Here is an 18,265-nt window from a genome sequence, read left to right as displayed (position 1 = left end):
TGTCTAGATGAAAGGAAGTGTCTCACAGGGCAGAGACAGCCTGAAGAAGAACAAGCCAAGTGGAATGTCAGTAGTTCCCTTCTAGAGATGTCCAGTTGAGGAGCTTTCAGAAAGAGTGGGCTGTGACACACGCAGGTCCTCAGGGGGAGGTCCTCAGGGACACAAGTTTCGGACCGTCACAGATAGCCAGGCCGGCTACAGACGATGGGTGCAGGTTCATCTAAGGAAACAGGACAGATGCTGAACACACTGAACTTCCTGACTTCCCTTTTCATCTAACGCCGTCGACCAGGATACAGTCTGTGTTTTGAGAAGCCTTTGTTCTGTGTTAGAGGATATTTTTGGTCACAATGGATGAAGAGTGATGCTATCAGGCAGAATACAGCTAATGGAGGAAAGGGGCAAATTCACCAACATGTAAAACCCAAAGCTCCCTACAGAGACTGTGCAGGCAGAAGGCTTGCTGTGACGTCACACAATGGCTGTTTCTGTGCAAAATACCCCAACCTCGCCTCCTGGGCCCTGGCAGAGAGACGATTAGTCCCTTGTACTGCTAGTTTGAAGAGCTAACTTACCTATAACACTCAGAGCCAGTGTATCACTGCGCTGGGGCCCCTGGCCGTTGTCAGCCTCGCAGGAGAAGTTTCCAAAATGTTCTGCCGTCACAGAAAAGTTGAAGGACCCTCTTCCTCCAGAAGGGGCTGAGCTGCTCCCCAGAGTGACATTTTGGTGATAAAAGTGGTACAGGATTGGAGGAGAGCCTCCCAGAGCCTCACACTGAAGCTCTATCACATCACCCACCACAACCTGGGCCCCAGGGACCCTGAGTGTGAGGACAGGGCGGGACACTGGAACTGAGGGAGAGAATGAGTTAGTTCACACCAGTGTCTTTTATTTATTTATTTATTTTAATTTTAATTTTAATTTTTTGGTTTTTTTTGAGACAGGGTTTCTCTGTGTAGTTTTGGTGCCTGTCCTGGATCTCACTCTGTAGATCAGGCTAGCCTCGAACTCACAGAGATCTGCCTGGCTCTGCCTCCCGAGTGCTGGGATTAAAGGCCTGTGCCACCGCTGCCTGGCTTTTATTTTTAAATTAAAAAAAATCCAATATACTAAAAAATAAATTAGCATTGAGAATTCTTATCATGGATTTTCATTTTCTAGAGCTCACATTTGTTGAGTATTTCATGGTTTTTCCATCCATTCCTTTTCTTTCTTCCCTCCCTCCACTGTTTTTTTTTTTTTTTTTCCTGAGATAGTCTGATTAGGTAGCCTAGGCTGCCCTTGAAACATTACCTTGTAGTCCTCCCAAGTGCTGAGATTATAGCTCTGCACCACTACAACAAGATTTTTTTGCATCTTTCCTCTGTATGAGTACACTCATATCAACACATAAACACACAAACACATACATGAGCTCACAATGTACAGACTGGTTTATAATCTGCTTTCACCCTTAGCAATGTGAAAGCCCCTACTGAAGTATTGTTCTGATTGTGATAACTGGTGGTGGAGAGCCTAGTCCGCAGGAGTGGGTACTGTGCTGGGTAAGTGGTACCGGGCTACTAAAGAAACCAGGCTGAGCAAGCAGTGGAGAACAAGCCCATAAGCAGCATTCCTCTGTGGCTTCCACTTCAAGCCTCTCTCTGCCTTGGCGTCTCTGGAGGATGAACTGTAGACTGTAAGCTGAAAGAAACTTTTCCCTCCTCAAGTTGGTTTTGGACAATGCTTTATCAGAGTGATGAGATGCTAACTAATACACAGAGAATTCAGTGCAGTAGAGACCCAGGGCAGTAGATTCTAGGGCTAGCAGAAGCTTTATGAGGCAGAAGTCATGAGGCAGGGGAAGCTGAATCAGAGCACTCAGCATCAAGGACAACAGAGACAGGAAAATACGGAGATCATTGGAGGACTTAAGAATAGGGCATTGGAAACTTCTACCTCATTGGGTGTCAAAATTGTCAACAACAATGCTATGCTGAGAAATATATTCTATTGTGAGAAATGCAGTTCTTCTCTGAGTTGGCCATGCTGTCTTTCTTATTTTTCTTACTCTCAAGACAGCCTTGCCACAAATTCTCACCCACCTAGGACTCCTGGCCCCTTTTCCTTGTGATACAAGTGATTCAGTATTTTTCAACAGTATGTTCTACTGCTTTGAAAAACAACAACTGGATTTTTACTTTCTCCTAACCAAGATCCAAATACAAATAGAAGCAAATTTGTTCCTCTAGTGACTCCTTGGTGATGTTAACAAGTGGCCTTGATAATTACCAACCATGATCTATATACTGAATGAAATGAGGACATGGCCACTCGCTCTAAGGTATAGTTGAAGAGAAAGTGGTTTTGTTTGTTTGTTTTGGTTTTGTGTTTTTTTGTTTTTGTTTTTGGTATGAGGGATAATACAGCCAGAGGCATCTGGAAGAGTTCAGAACAAGAAGAGAAAGGAGTGGACTGAATATGGCCATCAGAGTGAACTGGGCCATTCAAGGAAGGCAAGGGGGGAGGGGCAGGGAGCAAGAGAGTAGGACCAAGAAAGAGGGTCTAGAGAGAGGAGCTAGAGAGAATGGGGCAGGCGGACCAGGAGAGGCCAAGAGCCAAAAGGGCAAAGAGAACCAAGAGGGTGCATGGCCCAAATAGCAGGGGTATACAGGATGAGAAGCTGGGGGGAAGGGAAGCCATGGGCTGGAGAAGTTTAAGGTAGGGGGCAGGGTGAGAAGAGCTGAGAGGAGCCAGGATGCCAGCACAGAACTCTGCAAGAGGAGCTTGCTGAGAAAGCCTAGAGGCCAGCATGCACTTTGGTATGCTAACAGGCACTTCAGTTAGCCATTCGTCCTGGTTTCTTTTGGACCTGACATATCCCTTTCTGCCACCCTTCAATAAAGATCTAGAAAACTACATAATGCAAGCTCATTTGCTTAAATGGGCTTCTAGAAAGAGGGTCATGAAAATCCTAGAAAATTCAGGAATGGATTTTCCCCAGAAAATTCCCCAGAAAGCCCTTCCCTCCTTTTCTTTCAAATCTAGTCCTTTGCCACCCTATGTTGAGAGCTGTGGTTGCTTGGAACTCTTTGAAGAAACTAAGGTCTTGTATAATAATTGTTCATGCCACTGTTGAGAAGTTATTTAGTGATTGTAGAGAAGTACCTCTGTCGATGAAGAGAAGTTAGCTTGGGAACTAAACATTACAGGGCACAAGGAGGTAGTGTGAGATGACCATACACATTTATGGAAAGCTATGGGTGGAGGCTTCTGAGCTAGGTAGAAGTCAGGCCTAGCCTGGGCTAGGTAAGCACGTAAGCACTGAGGCCCACAGACAATGAGTTGACTGAGAAGGCATTCTAGAGCAGGGTTAGGGTGGTTATGGTAGGGAATAGAGGCATCGGGGCAGACTTCCAAAGGGTTTGGTGAGAGAAATCTGTGAAGCAGTGGGAATCAGCAGGAACCCAGGTCTTACCAATGACGGAGATCCGGACAGCCTCACTGCGCTGGGCCCCCAGGCCATTGTCAGCGGTGCAGTAGTAGTTTCCAGAACGCTCTGTGGTCATAGAGAAATTGAAGGATGCTCCTCCTCCAGAGAGCGTAGAGTTGATCTCCAGGAAGACATCCTCATAATAGAATTCATACCGGATATGTGGAGAACCCCTCCGGGATCTACAGTGAAGTGTCATCAAGTCTCCCTCAAGGGCCCGGGTCTTGCCAGTGCTTAGGGTGAGGACAGGCTGGGACACTGGGACTGAAGGAGAGAAAGTGGGTTGACAGTTACTCCCATTTGGTTCTGTAGATCTCAACCCACGGCTAATGCAGATGCCTAGTCACTAGTCTGCCAGATCTTGGGACAGCTCAACCTCTAAGACTTGTCATCAGCAATCTCCTGACTTCCACGCTGGTCTTTCATCTGTTCCTTTCCTGTCCATCCTCTGGCTTTGTCCCTCCCAGCCCTCTTGTTAGATGACTCATCTCCATTTTAAGAAACGATACCTTCAGGGGAGACCTCTGTATTTTGCTGTCATAGGACTAACACCCTTTTCCTGATCAACTCTTTGCTCCTTTGTGACTCATTTGCTTTCCTGCCTTTTAAGACTGTGTGGCGGTCTGTTCTCCATTTTTCTTCTCAGGGGAATGCCAGTGCTTTGCTCCAGGAGCTTTTCCCTTCTGAATTCTCATGCTCTTCCAGGGTGCTCTCTTAGGTCCTTCTTTCTCCCAGGTACCCAGAATGACCCTCTCTATTTACAGGTGAGAAGGTGAGCAGGGAGAGGTAAGGCGTCGCTGTGGATGGGAGCTCTTGTTAGGAGCATGCAGCCTGATTCTGGACATAACCTGATTCTGGAGGCTGCTGCTTACTTTGATGGACAGCAGCCTTTCCTTGCTCCATTGCCTGGGCACAGGAATAATAAATCACATGTTCAGTGAACAGAGAGAGGTGTTGAGGGCTGGGGGCCTTAGGATTTCAGTCTCATGGTAAAACCAATAGATGGCGGTTGGGCCAGAGGGAGGGGCCCTCTTGGCCTCCTGGTAAAGCTCTACTACAGTCTCCACAGAATCTCACTGTAGGAGCCTGAGGGTAGGAAAAGAGCGTGCCGCTGAGGCTTGAAGATGCAGCAGTGTGGTCATCGTGGGTCCCTGAAAACCCTTATGCTTACAGTAAGAAGGTTTGTTCAGGAGGCATTTCCCAAGATGCATTGGTTCTAGCATCCCATCTGTTCTTCCCTTATAAAGAGCCATTTCTTTTCAACTGAGAAGGAATTTGTAATTTACAAAGGGTGTATTCCTCATCACTGAGCATTTTCTTCCACCCCACTCTCTGAGAGTTCCCACTGTGCTCAGCCCCTTCTATCTATTTCTAAGTCTTTCCTGTTGGCCCTTGAGTAATGGTTGTAGGTTATTCAGAGCACTGAGTATTGGTAACTGACAACATCTACTTCCACCCGACTGTCTCTAGTCCCCACTAAGGGTCTCTGTGTGCAGTTTGGGGGATCCATTCCTCAGATGATGCCTGGCAACACGCACCTTTTATGGTAACGGGCACTGCTTTGCTGACAAAGCTTCGGCGACTGTTATTGGCTTCACAGTAATAATCCCCCGCGTCACTGCTGTTCACTGCGGAGATCTTGAATTCTGCTTCTGAGGACTTAGGAGTCTTTGTTTCTTTATTCAGCTTGTCCCTTTTGTACCATGAAAATTTGATGGGCCCTGGGACCCCTTTTACTGAGCAGTTGAATAACAGCAACTGTCCTTCAAACACCGACGTCAAGGCTGGGACACTGTGTATTTGGAAGTCCGCAGAAGCCCCTAAATAAATAAGAATGACTTGTGTGGGACATTTGGTGATGGGATGCTCATAGATGAAGGGTGGGGAAGACAAAAGCTGCTCTATTATGTGGGAAGTGGCCTGAGAGTAGAGTTAGACTTCTCTCTGGGAAGTGGGAAGAGGGTGGAGGTTGTGTTTTCTGTCTGATGAAAAGGTCCTGTATTCCTCAGTGGCCTTGGTCAAGTATATGGACCAGGAATATAGGTTACTCTGCCCAACCTGACCTTGTGTCTACGCATCCTGACAGGGCAGTTCCAGAGATGTCACCTAGTGCTCTACACTTAGGAAAAGTGATGGAGACATGAAGGGAAAAGGGAGACTTGGCATCACACAGGACTGTCCCGAGTCCAGTGACAGAGCAGTTGATTGGAAATGACAGTTGACATAGGGAATAAACTGGCCTCAAGTCAGCACTTCTTAACTTGTCAGGTGGACAAAGAGAGTAAGTCCAGGACAGACTGACAAGGAAGGATTGTCTGTGCTGGGAACAGTTTTAGGTGTACTGGCTTAGGACGGTGCCTTTTGAACCATTCTCCGGTCTTGAAGAACACAGTATGATAGTTGAATAGAGAGGGTGGGAAGCATGTATGGTTTAACAATTCTGTTGAAGGAGAGGCTGTGCTAGGGACCACTGTGACATGACTGTTGGATAACACTGCTCTGATTTCTCTGAACTGTCCATCCTTAAACCAGTAGCCACAGGAACACCCATGTCCTACAACTGAAGAGCTGAGTTTAGTCCGTGTAGGAGAAACATTGTTTTCTTAGGAATGGGAGCACATTCATGGGTAATGCTATCACTTTTCTTCCCTCCTCACTCAGAATCTGGGTATTCTATACCATGTGTCCCCTACTATGCTCAACTGGATTTCCTGTGTGGTGGACCAAATTCAGTCAGGCAAAGCTATTGGCCAACGATCATGCTTGAGAAAGCGATGCTATTTTAGAGCCTAGGAAAACGTGATCGCGTGTGTAGCAGCATCTCTCTAAGGGCATCAAGATGGATTTGTTTATCTCCAAGACTTCACCCTTTGTCTTTCTTGTCCTTAAGCAGTCTGTATCAGGCACCTAGTGTTTTAGAAACCTGTCTGTTTGGCCGAGCAGAACATTTATCCTGGTCGGAGGGCTGCCCCGTAGCCCACAGCTTAGGACTACAGCACTGGAGGGAGAACATGGCAGGGAGGGATGAGGAGTGGCTTTATCTAAAGGCATTGAGAGAAAAAAACCAAACAAACTTTTTTTTTTTTTTGGATCTAAGCTCATCATGGATATTCACATAAGTTGAGTATTTTCTCTCATACAACTTCCACAGGCATGAGAAAATACTTTCGTATATTTTTGGTTGTGAGCCTAGCCTTTAACGGCTGAGCCATCTCTCCAGCCCGAGAAAATACTTTCTATAGAGACCAGTGACCCAAACTGGTGTGTGCTTCTGTATAACTTCCAGTTCATACCTGGGAAATCTCAGAATGATACTCACTCTGCACAGCAATTTTAATTGCCAGGCTTCGTTTTCTTACTTGGGCATCCATTGTTTCTGCCATGCACCAGTACGACATTGAATCTTCAGTCCATATGGCAGGAATGTGCAGCTCTGAGGAGCTGCTACAGCCTGACCCCAGAGCCTGAGTCTGGAAGTTTCTGAAGAAACAGAACTGGAGCTGGACATTTGACCTCTGTGCGGGGAGCTGAGTCTGACAGGTCAGGGTCACTGGGCTTCCATCTATGGGTTGAGAGGGTCTGGCTCTCAGCACAGGACGTGGGAATAACTCTAGAAAGGATCACAATCATCCACTGAGCAGTTAAGTACTCTGCAGAATACCCCGATTCATCCTGAGCACCAGCATGTGGATTGGTGCTGCTCACCAAATGCCAGCAAGAGAGAGGTGCTGCTTTTGGTTACCAACATCCTTCCATCCAAAAGACTGTGTTTTCTGTCAGTGGACTTCCAGTCCACCCTTTCTTCCTATTCTACCTCTACAACTGTAGAAAGGCTGCCTCTGACTAATCCATTCAGAATAATTAAAGTTGTACCTTGGACTTGGATTGTGATAGAATTGGAAGAAGTGCTGGACCAAAGCCACTCCTTCTTCCTACTGCAGTGGTATACACCATTGTCACGTGGATTTGCATGACTAATAAAGAGCTGAGAACGTTGACCAGATGGTTTCAGAGCATCATAATTCTTGTAAAATGTCAAGGTCTTTTGTGCTATATTTTCCTTTGCGTGGCACCTCAGAGTCACAGTCTCTCCTTCAAACACAGCGGGTGGAGCTCGCAGCACCAGTGGACCTGTGAAACAAACCAGGCCCATCACTTGGTTTATTCTCCCGCTTCTCCTTTTCATTACTGTCCCAAGTAGGCTTTACAGGAAGGGGGATTGGAGAAAGCGTCCTTAGTTCTTTTTCTGAGTTTAAAATAAACGCCTGCAGTTTGATAAAAGCTGGACAGCAGAAGGTAAGTTAAAAAGCCCCCATCATCATCGTGAGTGCCGTCTTCCAGTCCCTCCTCCCATGTGTTTTTTCTTTCCGAGGGGGTTTTAATGAACTGTCTACTCGCTAGCTTGCCTTTCACTTGACTAGGGCTTTCTCAGGTTGCATCACCCCTGAAGCTGATTTCTGGTAAGCCCTAGCTTTCCCTCAACACCAGCAATATCATTTAATGAGGTTTCCTGTTCCTTTAGGGACCTTCATTTTGGGGTGTGTAGATCTGTATGCTTCAGTAGGTAAATGTTCAAGGAACTCATTAGACCAAAGAGCATAGCTTTTCCCCCTTTCCTTGCTAATAGTACCTCTTCGTGCTCACTAACTCAAAGGTAATTATCACGAGGCTGACACCACTTCAACTTCAGAAGGTTTCATGACCAAAAGAGAAAGTGCCTCCCTCCCTTGTCACTCTCTTTGTGTATCGATAAAAATCAATCGATTTATTTCTATCTATCTAACATTTACATATGTTTATAAACATGAAAGTCCTCATGGTACTTATTATTCCTAGTAAGCAAAATGGATTCAAGAACCATGTAAATAAATTGCTTCCCCATGAGCAGTTTATAAACACTACATATTTTGGGGCTCAAGAATCTCAAGTTAGGAGTCTGTAAATACAGGGTAGGTCTCAAGTCTCTGTGTAGTCACAAAGATCTTTCTGCTTTGGGCCTAACTTTAAGGACCACATCGATAGAAGTGGGTGGGTGTATTTGGCTCATCCAGAACTAAATTAGCTGTTAGTAACAATTATGACCTTCTATATGTATGAGTTGAAGTTACTGCCTGCTAGGCTGAATAGATTTTATACAGACAATTTAAATTAATTTTTATGTTTTAATTTAAGATAATTGTGAAAAATGGTTTGTCCATTTGTGGTGAGTAATAATTAAATCTGTAGAGAAAACTGGAATGAAATGATGTCTGAAACTTTCTCTTCCATCTCACCTTCATCAAAGTGTAAGTGCACAGAGATGCTTAGATGTAAGTCATCAGCTTGGCATTGGTACTCTCCAGACACAGAGAACATGAAGGTGTGAACTGTGATTTCTCTTAATTCTTTGCCATTCTGGTACCATTTTGTTTTCTGGGGTAACTTGAAGCCATATCTATAGCACGTCAGAGTCACTTTCTCTCCTTGAAAGAAAGCGGTCCATGGAGGGTTCAGAGAAATCACAGATTTGGTTGCAGTTTCTGAGGATGAGAGAAAATGAGTCTGTAGCAGAGTTTCAGCTCCAGAAGGGCCCTGTGGGATAGACAGGAAGGATCTGGCTTTGGACTGTTCCCAAGAGGCCCACCCCCAAATTCACTGATGGCTGAAGGCTGCATGTCATCCAGGAGCACTCATCACCCACAGGGAAGAGTGATTGCCCATTGATGGCAACGAGCAAGACAGTTTCTGGGGGCAAAGACAGCAGGATTTACTGTAACACTGATGGTTAGCTAGCCTGCTCTGGAAGTCCGTCCTAGATAAAGTCACCTCCTCCTTTGCCATCTCATCATTCATAAGCCCACGAAGAACTACAGAATCAACTTTGCATTTTCCCTAAAAGAATAAATATTTTTATTATTAGGTTTTGACACTAGAAAAGCCTGAGAGATTAACTGCCTTGTTTCATAGAGGATGATTTAAATGACTAGAAAACCCATCATCGTTAGTTGCCAGAACAAGATATAGACAATCATCTGCTGACACCCCCAGGGGAATTAGATAAGGCATGACTGAGTGGCCAGGTGTGGAGAGAAGGGGAAAACTTCTTGATATTACTTGGGATCCAACCCCTCTGACACAGGAAACTGGTAATGAGTCAGTACTGAGAAAACGTGTGTCTTAATGTTAACTTGCCACAAATTAGAATTGCCTGAGTAGGGAACTTCACTTAAGAGCTGTCTCGATTGTCTTGATGGATGTAAGAAGCCCCACTTGGATTGTGGGCCGCACTCTGAGGTAGCAGCCCAGATAGAAAGGGTGTTTCAGGAGGAAGATCCTTTGGCTCTCTCGGCCCTCCCTCTGAGTGGATCTGCCCTGCCGCCGCCGCTGCTGCTGCTGCTACTGCTACTGCCTTTGCTGACAGAACCAACATTCCAAGCTTTCGTCGTGGACTAGGGACCAGAGGCTCCAGGAACCGTCCAGACTTTTGGGTGCCAGACTGGGACTCCTGAGGCACCGTGCCTTATCGATTGAGTAACTGCTGGTTTCCTCACCCTGGTAAGGGGACAGCTATCCTGGGACTACTCCGACTGTGTAACTTCTGGGTTCTCAGCATCTCAGGTGTGATTTAGCTGTTGTTACTATTTTACAGCCCACTTAATACATTCCGAGATATAGAGTTCCAGTCCTCTCGAGAGCCCTGACTAGAACACTCTGCACTTGCCCTTGTAAGGCTCCAACTGTTGGGCACTCTTCCTTCCCCTGCACTCCTGGAGGATTTTACTCTTAAAGGAGCTGAGGAAACAGTGTTACAGTAGGCTCCGTAGTGGAATGTTTCATAGTTTTCCTAGTTGACTGATTGGAGAGGAATCCTTCCTGAGTCCTTCATATTTATGTCAGAAGCAGAGAGGATTTTCGTTGCTAAGTGGGGCCCCTTGGCAATAGGGTCCAAGGCAAGGCCTCGGAGAGGTCCCCGGCCTGTGCATTCACCGTCTCACCCAGGGAGTGCTAGAGGACATCGTGAAGTTGCTCTGGCTTGGAGCAGTGTCAGGGGGCCAGACTTCACTCTCGAGTCCCTATTGGCCTCGGCAGGAAAATGGGAGACACTAGGGAGAAACTCTTACCAAGGACTCATAAAGCAGAAGAAAGGACTCACCGTATTGTCTCCTGACAGGAGCTGGAAACAAAAACAAACAACATTAAAAACCAAGAGTTAGAGACGAAGGCACATAGTAAGGACTCTTTTTTTTTTCTTATTCAAAAAGATAATGTATTTCCATATCCATTTTACTACTTCTCATTAAAAATACATTCATGAAAATGTTGACAATTGTTTGTCAAATGTCTATATGTATGAAGATATTGCCCATGAACTTTAAAGATAAATTTAAAAATGGCAAAAAGTAGAATACTAGAGGTAAGATGCAATGACAGCAAGAAACATGGGATAGCCAGCTTAGAGAGAGAGAGAGAGAGAGAGAGAGAGAGAGAGAGAGAGAGAGAGAGAGAATGAATGTGTGTGTGTGTGTGTGTGTGGGTGTGTGGGTGTGTGGTGTACATGCCGAGGAGGTGGGAATACCATGGATGATACTTGAAGGAAATTATGACCAAGAACACAGGAACCATCCAAGTGAAGGTTAATACTTGTGTCTGGCATGAGAGCCCAGGGAGGGCGATCCAGGCAAGAGGGGCACAAAAGAAGCAACGTTAGCCGGGCGGTGGTGGCGCACACCTTTAATCCCAGCGCTCGGGAGGCAGAGCCAGGCGGATCTCTGTGAGTTCGAGGCCAGCCTGGTCTACAAAGTGAGTTCCAGGAAAGGCGCAAAGCTACACAGAGAAACCCTGTCTCGAAAAACAAACAAAAAAAAAAAAAAAAAAAAAAAAAAAAAAAAAAAAAAAAGAAAAGAAGGGACGGAAGTGGACTGAGCGGTTCTGGCAGGTGCGGTGGAGTGGTCTGAGGAGGGGTGGGAGAAATATAGTTGGGGAGGAATGCAGGGCCAAGTGAGTAGCCCCAGTTTTCTTGTAGAAGTCATGGGGAGCCATAGGAAGAGCTCAGGGAATGTGATGAAGTCAGAACTTGAAGCTTTGGAGTGTTCTGGCAGAGAGAAGCCTTCCACGGAGAAGATGGGAAATATCATAACTGGGTGATGGCAAAGGTTAACTTTCTTCAGAGTGTTTATCCAGGTTTATCTGAATTGTGTGCATGCTTCCTGCTCATTTGTAAGGCCTGCTCTCGATTGGAAGGCCTGCTCTGGAATGGACGAGCTATGAGCTTTTTTTGACTAATGAATCAGTTAAACAAACAAACAAACAAACTAGGCTGGTACTAGTAGAGATAGGTCAGGTTGGAGATGTGAGTAATGAGGAGAGAAAGGCGGCAAGACTCAGCAGGCTTATTAATTTATAAATTATCCAGAGAGGATGGATTTGATTCTTTCTCTTGAAAGACATTTCTGTCAAGCCAGCCATTTACTGGGCAATGCGATGAAAATCCATCTGTGAGTGAGGAACACATCATCACCCCTGTCTACCTGGAGATGACAGAAGAGTGACTTAAACCCAAATGCTTTATTGAGACTGTGTGATTAATCACCATTACCAACATATCAGGGTCATTACGGCTTTTGTGTTTGAGGGCTTTCTACTTGGTGTTCAATTACACGTGTCTTTTCATAGAATCCCCCCCCTCCCCCCCGCCCTACACACAAGGTTTCTCTGTGTAGCTTTGGTGCCTGTTGTGGAACTCACTCGTAGACCAGGCTGGCCTCGAACTCACAGAGATTCGCCTGGCTCTGCCTCCCGAGTGCTGGGATTAAAGGCGTGCGCCACCACCACCCAGATCATTTCATGGAATCTTGTCAGCAACACTATAACTTAGGTACCATTTCATAGATAAGAAAGCTGTTTAACTTAAAGAAATGTCCAATATCCTTAGCCATCAGGGAAATGCAAATCAAAACTACTTTGGGATTCCATCTGTCCACACCTGTCAGAATGGCTAAGATCAATAAAGCGAGTGACAGCTTGTGCTGGTGAGGATGTGGAGTAAGTGGAAGACTCATCCATTGCTGGTGGGAGTGCAAACTTGTAGAGCTACTATGGAAATCAGTGTGGTCGTTCCTTAGGGAGATGGGAATCAACTTACTTCACTGTTCAGCTATACCACTCTTGGGCAGACACCCAAAGTAGATTTCAGCCTACCACAGAGACACCTGCTCAACCATGTCCACTGCTGCTCTATTCATAACAGCCAGAAATTGGAAATAATCTAGAGATCCCTCAACAGAAGAATGGATAAAGAAAATGTGGCACATTTACACAATGAAGAATTACCCAGCCATTAAAAAACAAGGACAAAACCAAAACAAAACAGAACAAAAAACACATCATGAAATTTGCAGGCAAACGGGTGGAACTAGAAAAAAGTCATTCTGAGTGAGGTAACCCAGATGCAGAAAGACAAATACGGTGTATATTCATTAATATGTGGATATTAGCTGTTAAGTCGATGATAACCAAATGGCAATCTGTAGAACCACAGAGTGCAGGTACAGAGTAAGGAACTAGAGGGGACGGATAGGTCTCATTAGGAAAGGCAAGTAGAGTAGATAATTATGGAGGGATGGAAGGGGGGTGGAATGGGAGGACCAAGTGGGGAGGGGGAGAGGGAATGAAGTTGAAGGAGGGAATGCAGGGAGAGACTAAAATTAAGTGGCATTTGAGGGCCAGTATGGAAAACTAGTAAGTAGAAACTCCCTAAAATGTATGTGTATATGGAGGCAGTCTAAATGAAATCACCAAGTACTGGGGGAGACAGAGTCCTACGGGCCATCTCTAGTCACCAAGCAAAGCTTCTAGTACTAGGACTAGGTTACATCTAATTGAGTTGTTGGCCAAAGGGGTCCCATGGGAACCCCCAAACAACCCAGGCTGTTGACAAGACTACAGGTTACTCTCCACAAACTTACAGCAAGGCCCCATCAATGTGGGAGACAACACCCACACAACTCACTGAACTTGGAGACATCGAGCGGCTGCCTACGGAGAGCCTTTACTCCTATGTTCTAGCATCTTTGGTAAAGGAAGGTACTCTGCACACTACCGAAAGAGAAATGTAAACCAACCCAGACACAAACCTTCTGATCTACCGTGGTGTCCTGCTTGAAAGACATGCTAGGGCAAGGGTGGCACAAAGCTTGTGTGAGTAACCACCCAGTAACTGATTTGACTTAAGGCCCACTCCATGAGATAGAACCCATACCCAGCACTGCACTGCCTGAGTGACCAAGAACCGGAGACTAGATAAGTCCAGAGACTGAAAACCAAATACTACTGGTCATAAAAAAAACAAAACAAAAATATAGTGACTAAGTGACTCTTAATGATAATCTGCTATACTCATAGATCAGTGCATTGTTCAGTCATCATTAGAGAAGCTTCCTCCTGCAATAGATGGGAACAAATGAGACCCACAGCCCAACATTGTGCAGAAAGGGAGAGAGAGAGAGAGAGAGAGAGAGAGAGAGAGAGAGACAGAGAGACAGAGAGACAGAGAGACAGAGAGACAGAGAGACAGAGAGAGAGACAGGCTTTGGAACACTTAGCCCTAAATAGGATGTCTCCATTAAATCCTTCCCCTTCAGAGCTCAGGAAACCCTGTAGAAAAGGAGGCAGAAAGAGTGTAAGAGCCAGAGGAGATGGAGGCCACCAAGAAAATAAGGCCCTCTGAATCAATGTGAGCAGAGCTCGTGTGTTCTCACAGAGCCTGAGGCAGAACGCACAGGGCCTGCATGGGTCTACTCTGTGTGTAAGTCCTCTGAGTCTATATTATGGCTTCCAGTTTAGTGTTTTTATGGGATTCTTGAGAGTGAGAATGAGTGGGGCTCTGATTCCTGTGCCTTCTCTTGGGTCTTTTCTTCTGTTGGTCTGTCTTGTTCAACTTCGATGTAATAGTTTTTGTTTTATCTTATTGTGTTTTATTTTATTATACTTTATTATTATCTCTCAGAAGCCTCTTCTTTTCTAATGAGAATCAGAAAGAGAGGGGATTCGCACGATGGGGAGGAACTGGGAGGAGTAGAGAGAGGAAACCGTAATCAGGATATGCTATGTGAGAAAAGGATCTATTTTCAAGAAAGAAAGAAAGAAAGAAAGAGAGAGAGAGAGAGAGAGAGAGAGAGAGAGAGAGAGAGAGAGAGAGAAAGAAAGAAAGAAAGAAAGAAAGAAAGAAAGAAAGAAAGAAAGAAAGAAAGGAAGGAAGAAAGAAAGAGAGAGAGAGAGAACGGAAGCTGGTTAAGTGGCTGATAGGTAGCAGCACAATGGTTTGGAGTCCAAACTCTGACCCCCGACCCCTGTGCACCCTACTGACACTCTCCTCCTCTCCCCCTCTCCTCTCCCCTCTCCTCTCCTGCTCCTCTTGTGCGGTGTTTGGATGTGCTTCTGTTTCTGCGGTAACAGTTCCTTGCAGCTATGGGGTCCTTGCCCCATCCGCTGCTCAGTTCCTGAGTTTCAGAGCTATTTACCAGCTGTTATGTGTGTGGATACTTATCTGTCTGTGCCCTCCACCGGGACTTATCTGTCTGTGCCCTCCACTGGAATTGCATCTCCCGAGCTGCTTCTTGTACACTGACTTTGCTGAGAGATCTTCTGCAGCTGTCTTTATGGGCACGAAACAGCCCATCATCCTCAGCATTGGGTACAGTGTCGCACATAGATGGCTCTAAGATTTTTTTTTTTTGAATAGGTGGACCCACATTTAATTCCAACATTTAAAACTTAGTCAAAAGCAAACACTGTAGGTATGAACGGACAGAAACGCGTATCCACAGGCCGTGACACAGTCACCTGCTGCAGGCACCTTCCCTCTGGGAAACCGTGTGTCCACCTCTGACTTCCACAGTCCGACTCTGGCTGGCACACATGTGCAGAAGGAGCTCCCCTCTATATGACTCCCTTGTCATCTCACCACGAGACCGGGAGTAGTCCGTCACATGAGGGATTAAAATGTAGCTCTCATTTGAATAAAAGAGTGTGGCCAAACAAGTGCGATTCATTGTCTGTGCCTCATAAAGTATTTGTTAAAGAAAAAAACAAGTGAAACTTTAGTTATTGCTCTTGTTACAGTTTCCTCCCCTGCGGATGGAAGGATTTTCCCACCTGTGACTACTTTCCTATGGCTCAGGAGAGGAAATCCCGAGCTGTGCGGTAAACTTGGGGAATACAGCCTCACGTGGGGAAACTCTGTGGTGCTGATCCTCAAGAGACAACCAGGCCTGTGGTGGAGAGAGATGGATGCTGCCCGACCCACTGCAGACCCATACTGGGCCTTCTACTCACTCACAACCGGTAGAGCCAGCCACAGCAGCGTGAAGACCACCCAGGGACAGACGGAACCCGGCATTTTCTCACACAGCCGTTAGCTCTTCTTCTTGATCTCACAGTAGTCAGTACAGCGGCTCACACCAGCTCCAGTGAGAATATCTGGGACACCGCTCTTCTAAAACAGCAGAGTGCATCTTGATCAGAAAAAGGAAGTAGGAGTACCTAAATTTAACTATTAATTAGTTTCCTCCCCTACAGCCAAAGTGAGAAAGTTAAGGTTTCTAAAAATCACGTGCTCCCAACCCCACATTTCTGCTGTTGGGAAATCACCTTAGGGAAACTACTAGAAGACAGTTCTATGAAAGAGGTCTGTCTTTCATCGCTGTTTCAACAGGGAGGCATCATACACGATTATGGTTGTGGGACTGTACAACGACACCATTAATGGTGAAGTGAAGCTCCACGTACGCAAAGGGCAAGAGCATCTCCTGGTGAGGGAGAGAGAAAATGAGGTGTGGATTGGTATTTGTAGTGCAGCCTTTCCATGGCAGAGGTAAGAAATGGAATGTATGTGTTTATGAAAACCCCTAAGGGCACATTTTCCTCAGAGAGTACACAAAATCAACAGCTGTATTTGAGAAATCAAGGGGGAAGTAGGCATTTCATTACGTCTTTCTGTACTATTTTTTTTTCCTTCAAATTATTATGTGAACAGATTGCTTTTAAATTTAATTTTTTTTTTTCGAGACAGGGTTTCTCTGTGTAGCTTTGCGCCTTTCCTGGAACTCACTTTGTAGACCAGGCTGGCCTCGAAGTCGCAGAGATCCGCCTGCCTCTGCCTCCTGAGTGCTGGGATTAAAGGCGTGCGCCACCACCACCCGGCCCTTAAACTTAAATTTAATTTTTTAAAAGTTGAATTTCCAGTCTGACAGTGGGTCAACAAAGTTCCCTAAAGTAATTAGTGAGGTTTTTTTTTTCTTACAGACAACTTTTCCCTTAGTTTCTTATTGGTCTCAGACCTTGGTCTTCCCCAAAACATAACTAATTCCATATTTATCAATGCCTCAGTCATTTATGTCACATCAATTGCACTGTGCCCTGAGAAAAACATGTAGGAATAAGCAGATTACTCTGTCCCAGGTCAGGAGGAGACTCTCGAAGGGAAGTGTGTTAATATGCTTTTGGAGCTGAGACAGACAGCATGGCTGTGCACATTCTGCATGCCTCCTGTGCATACACTTGGGGGTGGAATTCCTGGCTTGTAGACTATGTAGTACTGTATCCAGAAAATGCTGATTTCTGCAGCAGGCTTTCTTTTGAGCTACCAATCAGCTCCCGAATCATGACACGGAGACTTATTATTAGTTATGAGTGCTTGGCCTTAGCTTACGCTTGTCCCACTAGCTCTTTTAACTTAACCTGTTTCTCTTCATGTTCTGCCTCAGGGCTTTTACCTTTCTGTTGCTCTGTATGTCCTACTTTCACTGTTTCCTCAGTGTTTGGCTGACTGGTGGCTGACTGGCCCCTGGCGTCTCCCTCTCTCTCTCCCTCGAGCCTAGATTTCTCCTCCTATTTATTCTCTCTGCCCGCCAGCCCCGTCTATTCCTCCTCTGCCTAGCTATTGGCCGTTCAGCTTTCTGTTAGACCAATCAGGTGTCTTAGGCAGGCAAAGCAACACATCTTTACATCATTAAACAAATGCAGCATAAGCAAATGTCACACACCTTTACATAGTTAAAGGAATAGTCTGCAACCATTTTCTGAGATGACTGAGTGGGAACTCCACCAGGCAGCCTACAGCGCCTCATTGCCTTCCACCTGTGGCAGATTTTGTGCTCATCTTGGACATTTTAGCCATTCTGATGAATTACGACATCTGAACTTTTTCATATTGTGTGGTTTATTAATTTGTTTTTGAGACAGGGTCTTACTATACATCTCTGGCTGGCCTGGAATTTGCTCTGTAGACCAGGCTGACCTTGAACTCATAGTGATCTGCCTGTCTTTGCCTCCCAAGTTCTGGGATTAAATGTGTGAACCCCTATACCAAGACTTTTTTTATATCTAAGTGGAATTTTAGATCACTTTTAAAATGTGAAATATTTGTTCAAATTTCTCAGTCTTTCTCATACTGTTTTGTAGTTCTTTCAAATTCTGGACATGAATTTTTTTGTACATATGTGTGAAATGTCTTTCTTTACTCTGGCATCCCTTCTTGGTCATTGGTAGTGCCTTCTTATGAATTATCATTTCAGATTTGGTATAGAACAATTCATCTGTCTTTCTCTTTATGGCTAGGAATTTTTACAACCCTTTCATAAACTTTGTATACATCAAGGTTATGAGGGTACTCTCAGCTTGTCTCTAGATATCTATAATATCATTATAGCTAATTTCATGTGTATCATAAATGAACATGTTTGTTTACATTTAGTGCATGGGATTTGTACCATATCTTTCATATAGGAGCATGTAACTGGTGGTGCAGATTGT

The 18,265-nt window shown here is 45.2% G+C and overlaps 1 protein-coding gene across 1 annotated transcript in view; it reads right to left on the bottom strand.

The window, feature by feature from the left end:
• LOC128106363 (Fc receptor-like protein 5) overlaps positions 1-16,392 on the bottom strand; it is a 32,874-nt gene extending 16,482 nt beyond the window's left edge. Inside the window, exons 1-7 of the mRNA XM_052731833.1 lie at positions 15,788-16,392; positions 10,608-10,628; positions 8,749-8,994; positions 7,349-7,606; positions 6,795-7,085; positions 5,014-5,295; positions 3,461-3,739 (exon numbers count right to left, since the gene is read on the bottom strand). Coding sequence (XP_052587793.1) covers positions 3,461-3,739; positions 5,014-5,295; positions 6,795-7,085; positions 7,349-7,606; positions 8,749-8,994; positions 10,608-10,628; positions 15,788-15,851 — 1,441 coding nt within the window. The 5' untranslated portion in view covers positions 15,852-16,392. The remainder of the gene's footprint in view (positions 1-3,460; positions 3,740-5,013; positions 5,296-6,794; positions 7,086-7,348; positions 7,607-8,748; positions 8,995-10,607; positions 10,629-15,787) is intronic.
• Between the last annotated feature and the right edge of the window lie 1,873 nt (positions 16,393-18,265).

The sequence above is a fragment of the Peromyscus californicus genome, unplaced genomic scaffold (genome assembly GCF_007827085.1).
Source record: "Peromyscus californicus insignis strain IS unplaced genomic scaffold, ASM782708v3 Scaffold_9__1_contigs__length_137607984, whole genome shotgun sequence".
Classification (NCBI taxonomy): domain Eukaryota; kingdom Metazoa; phylum Chordata; class Mammalia; order Rodentia; family Cricetidae; genus Peromyscus; species Peromyscus californicus.
Note: the sequence above shows the minus strand (reverse complement) of the source record. Positions and strands in the feature narration are given on the sequence as shown.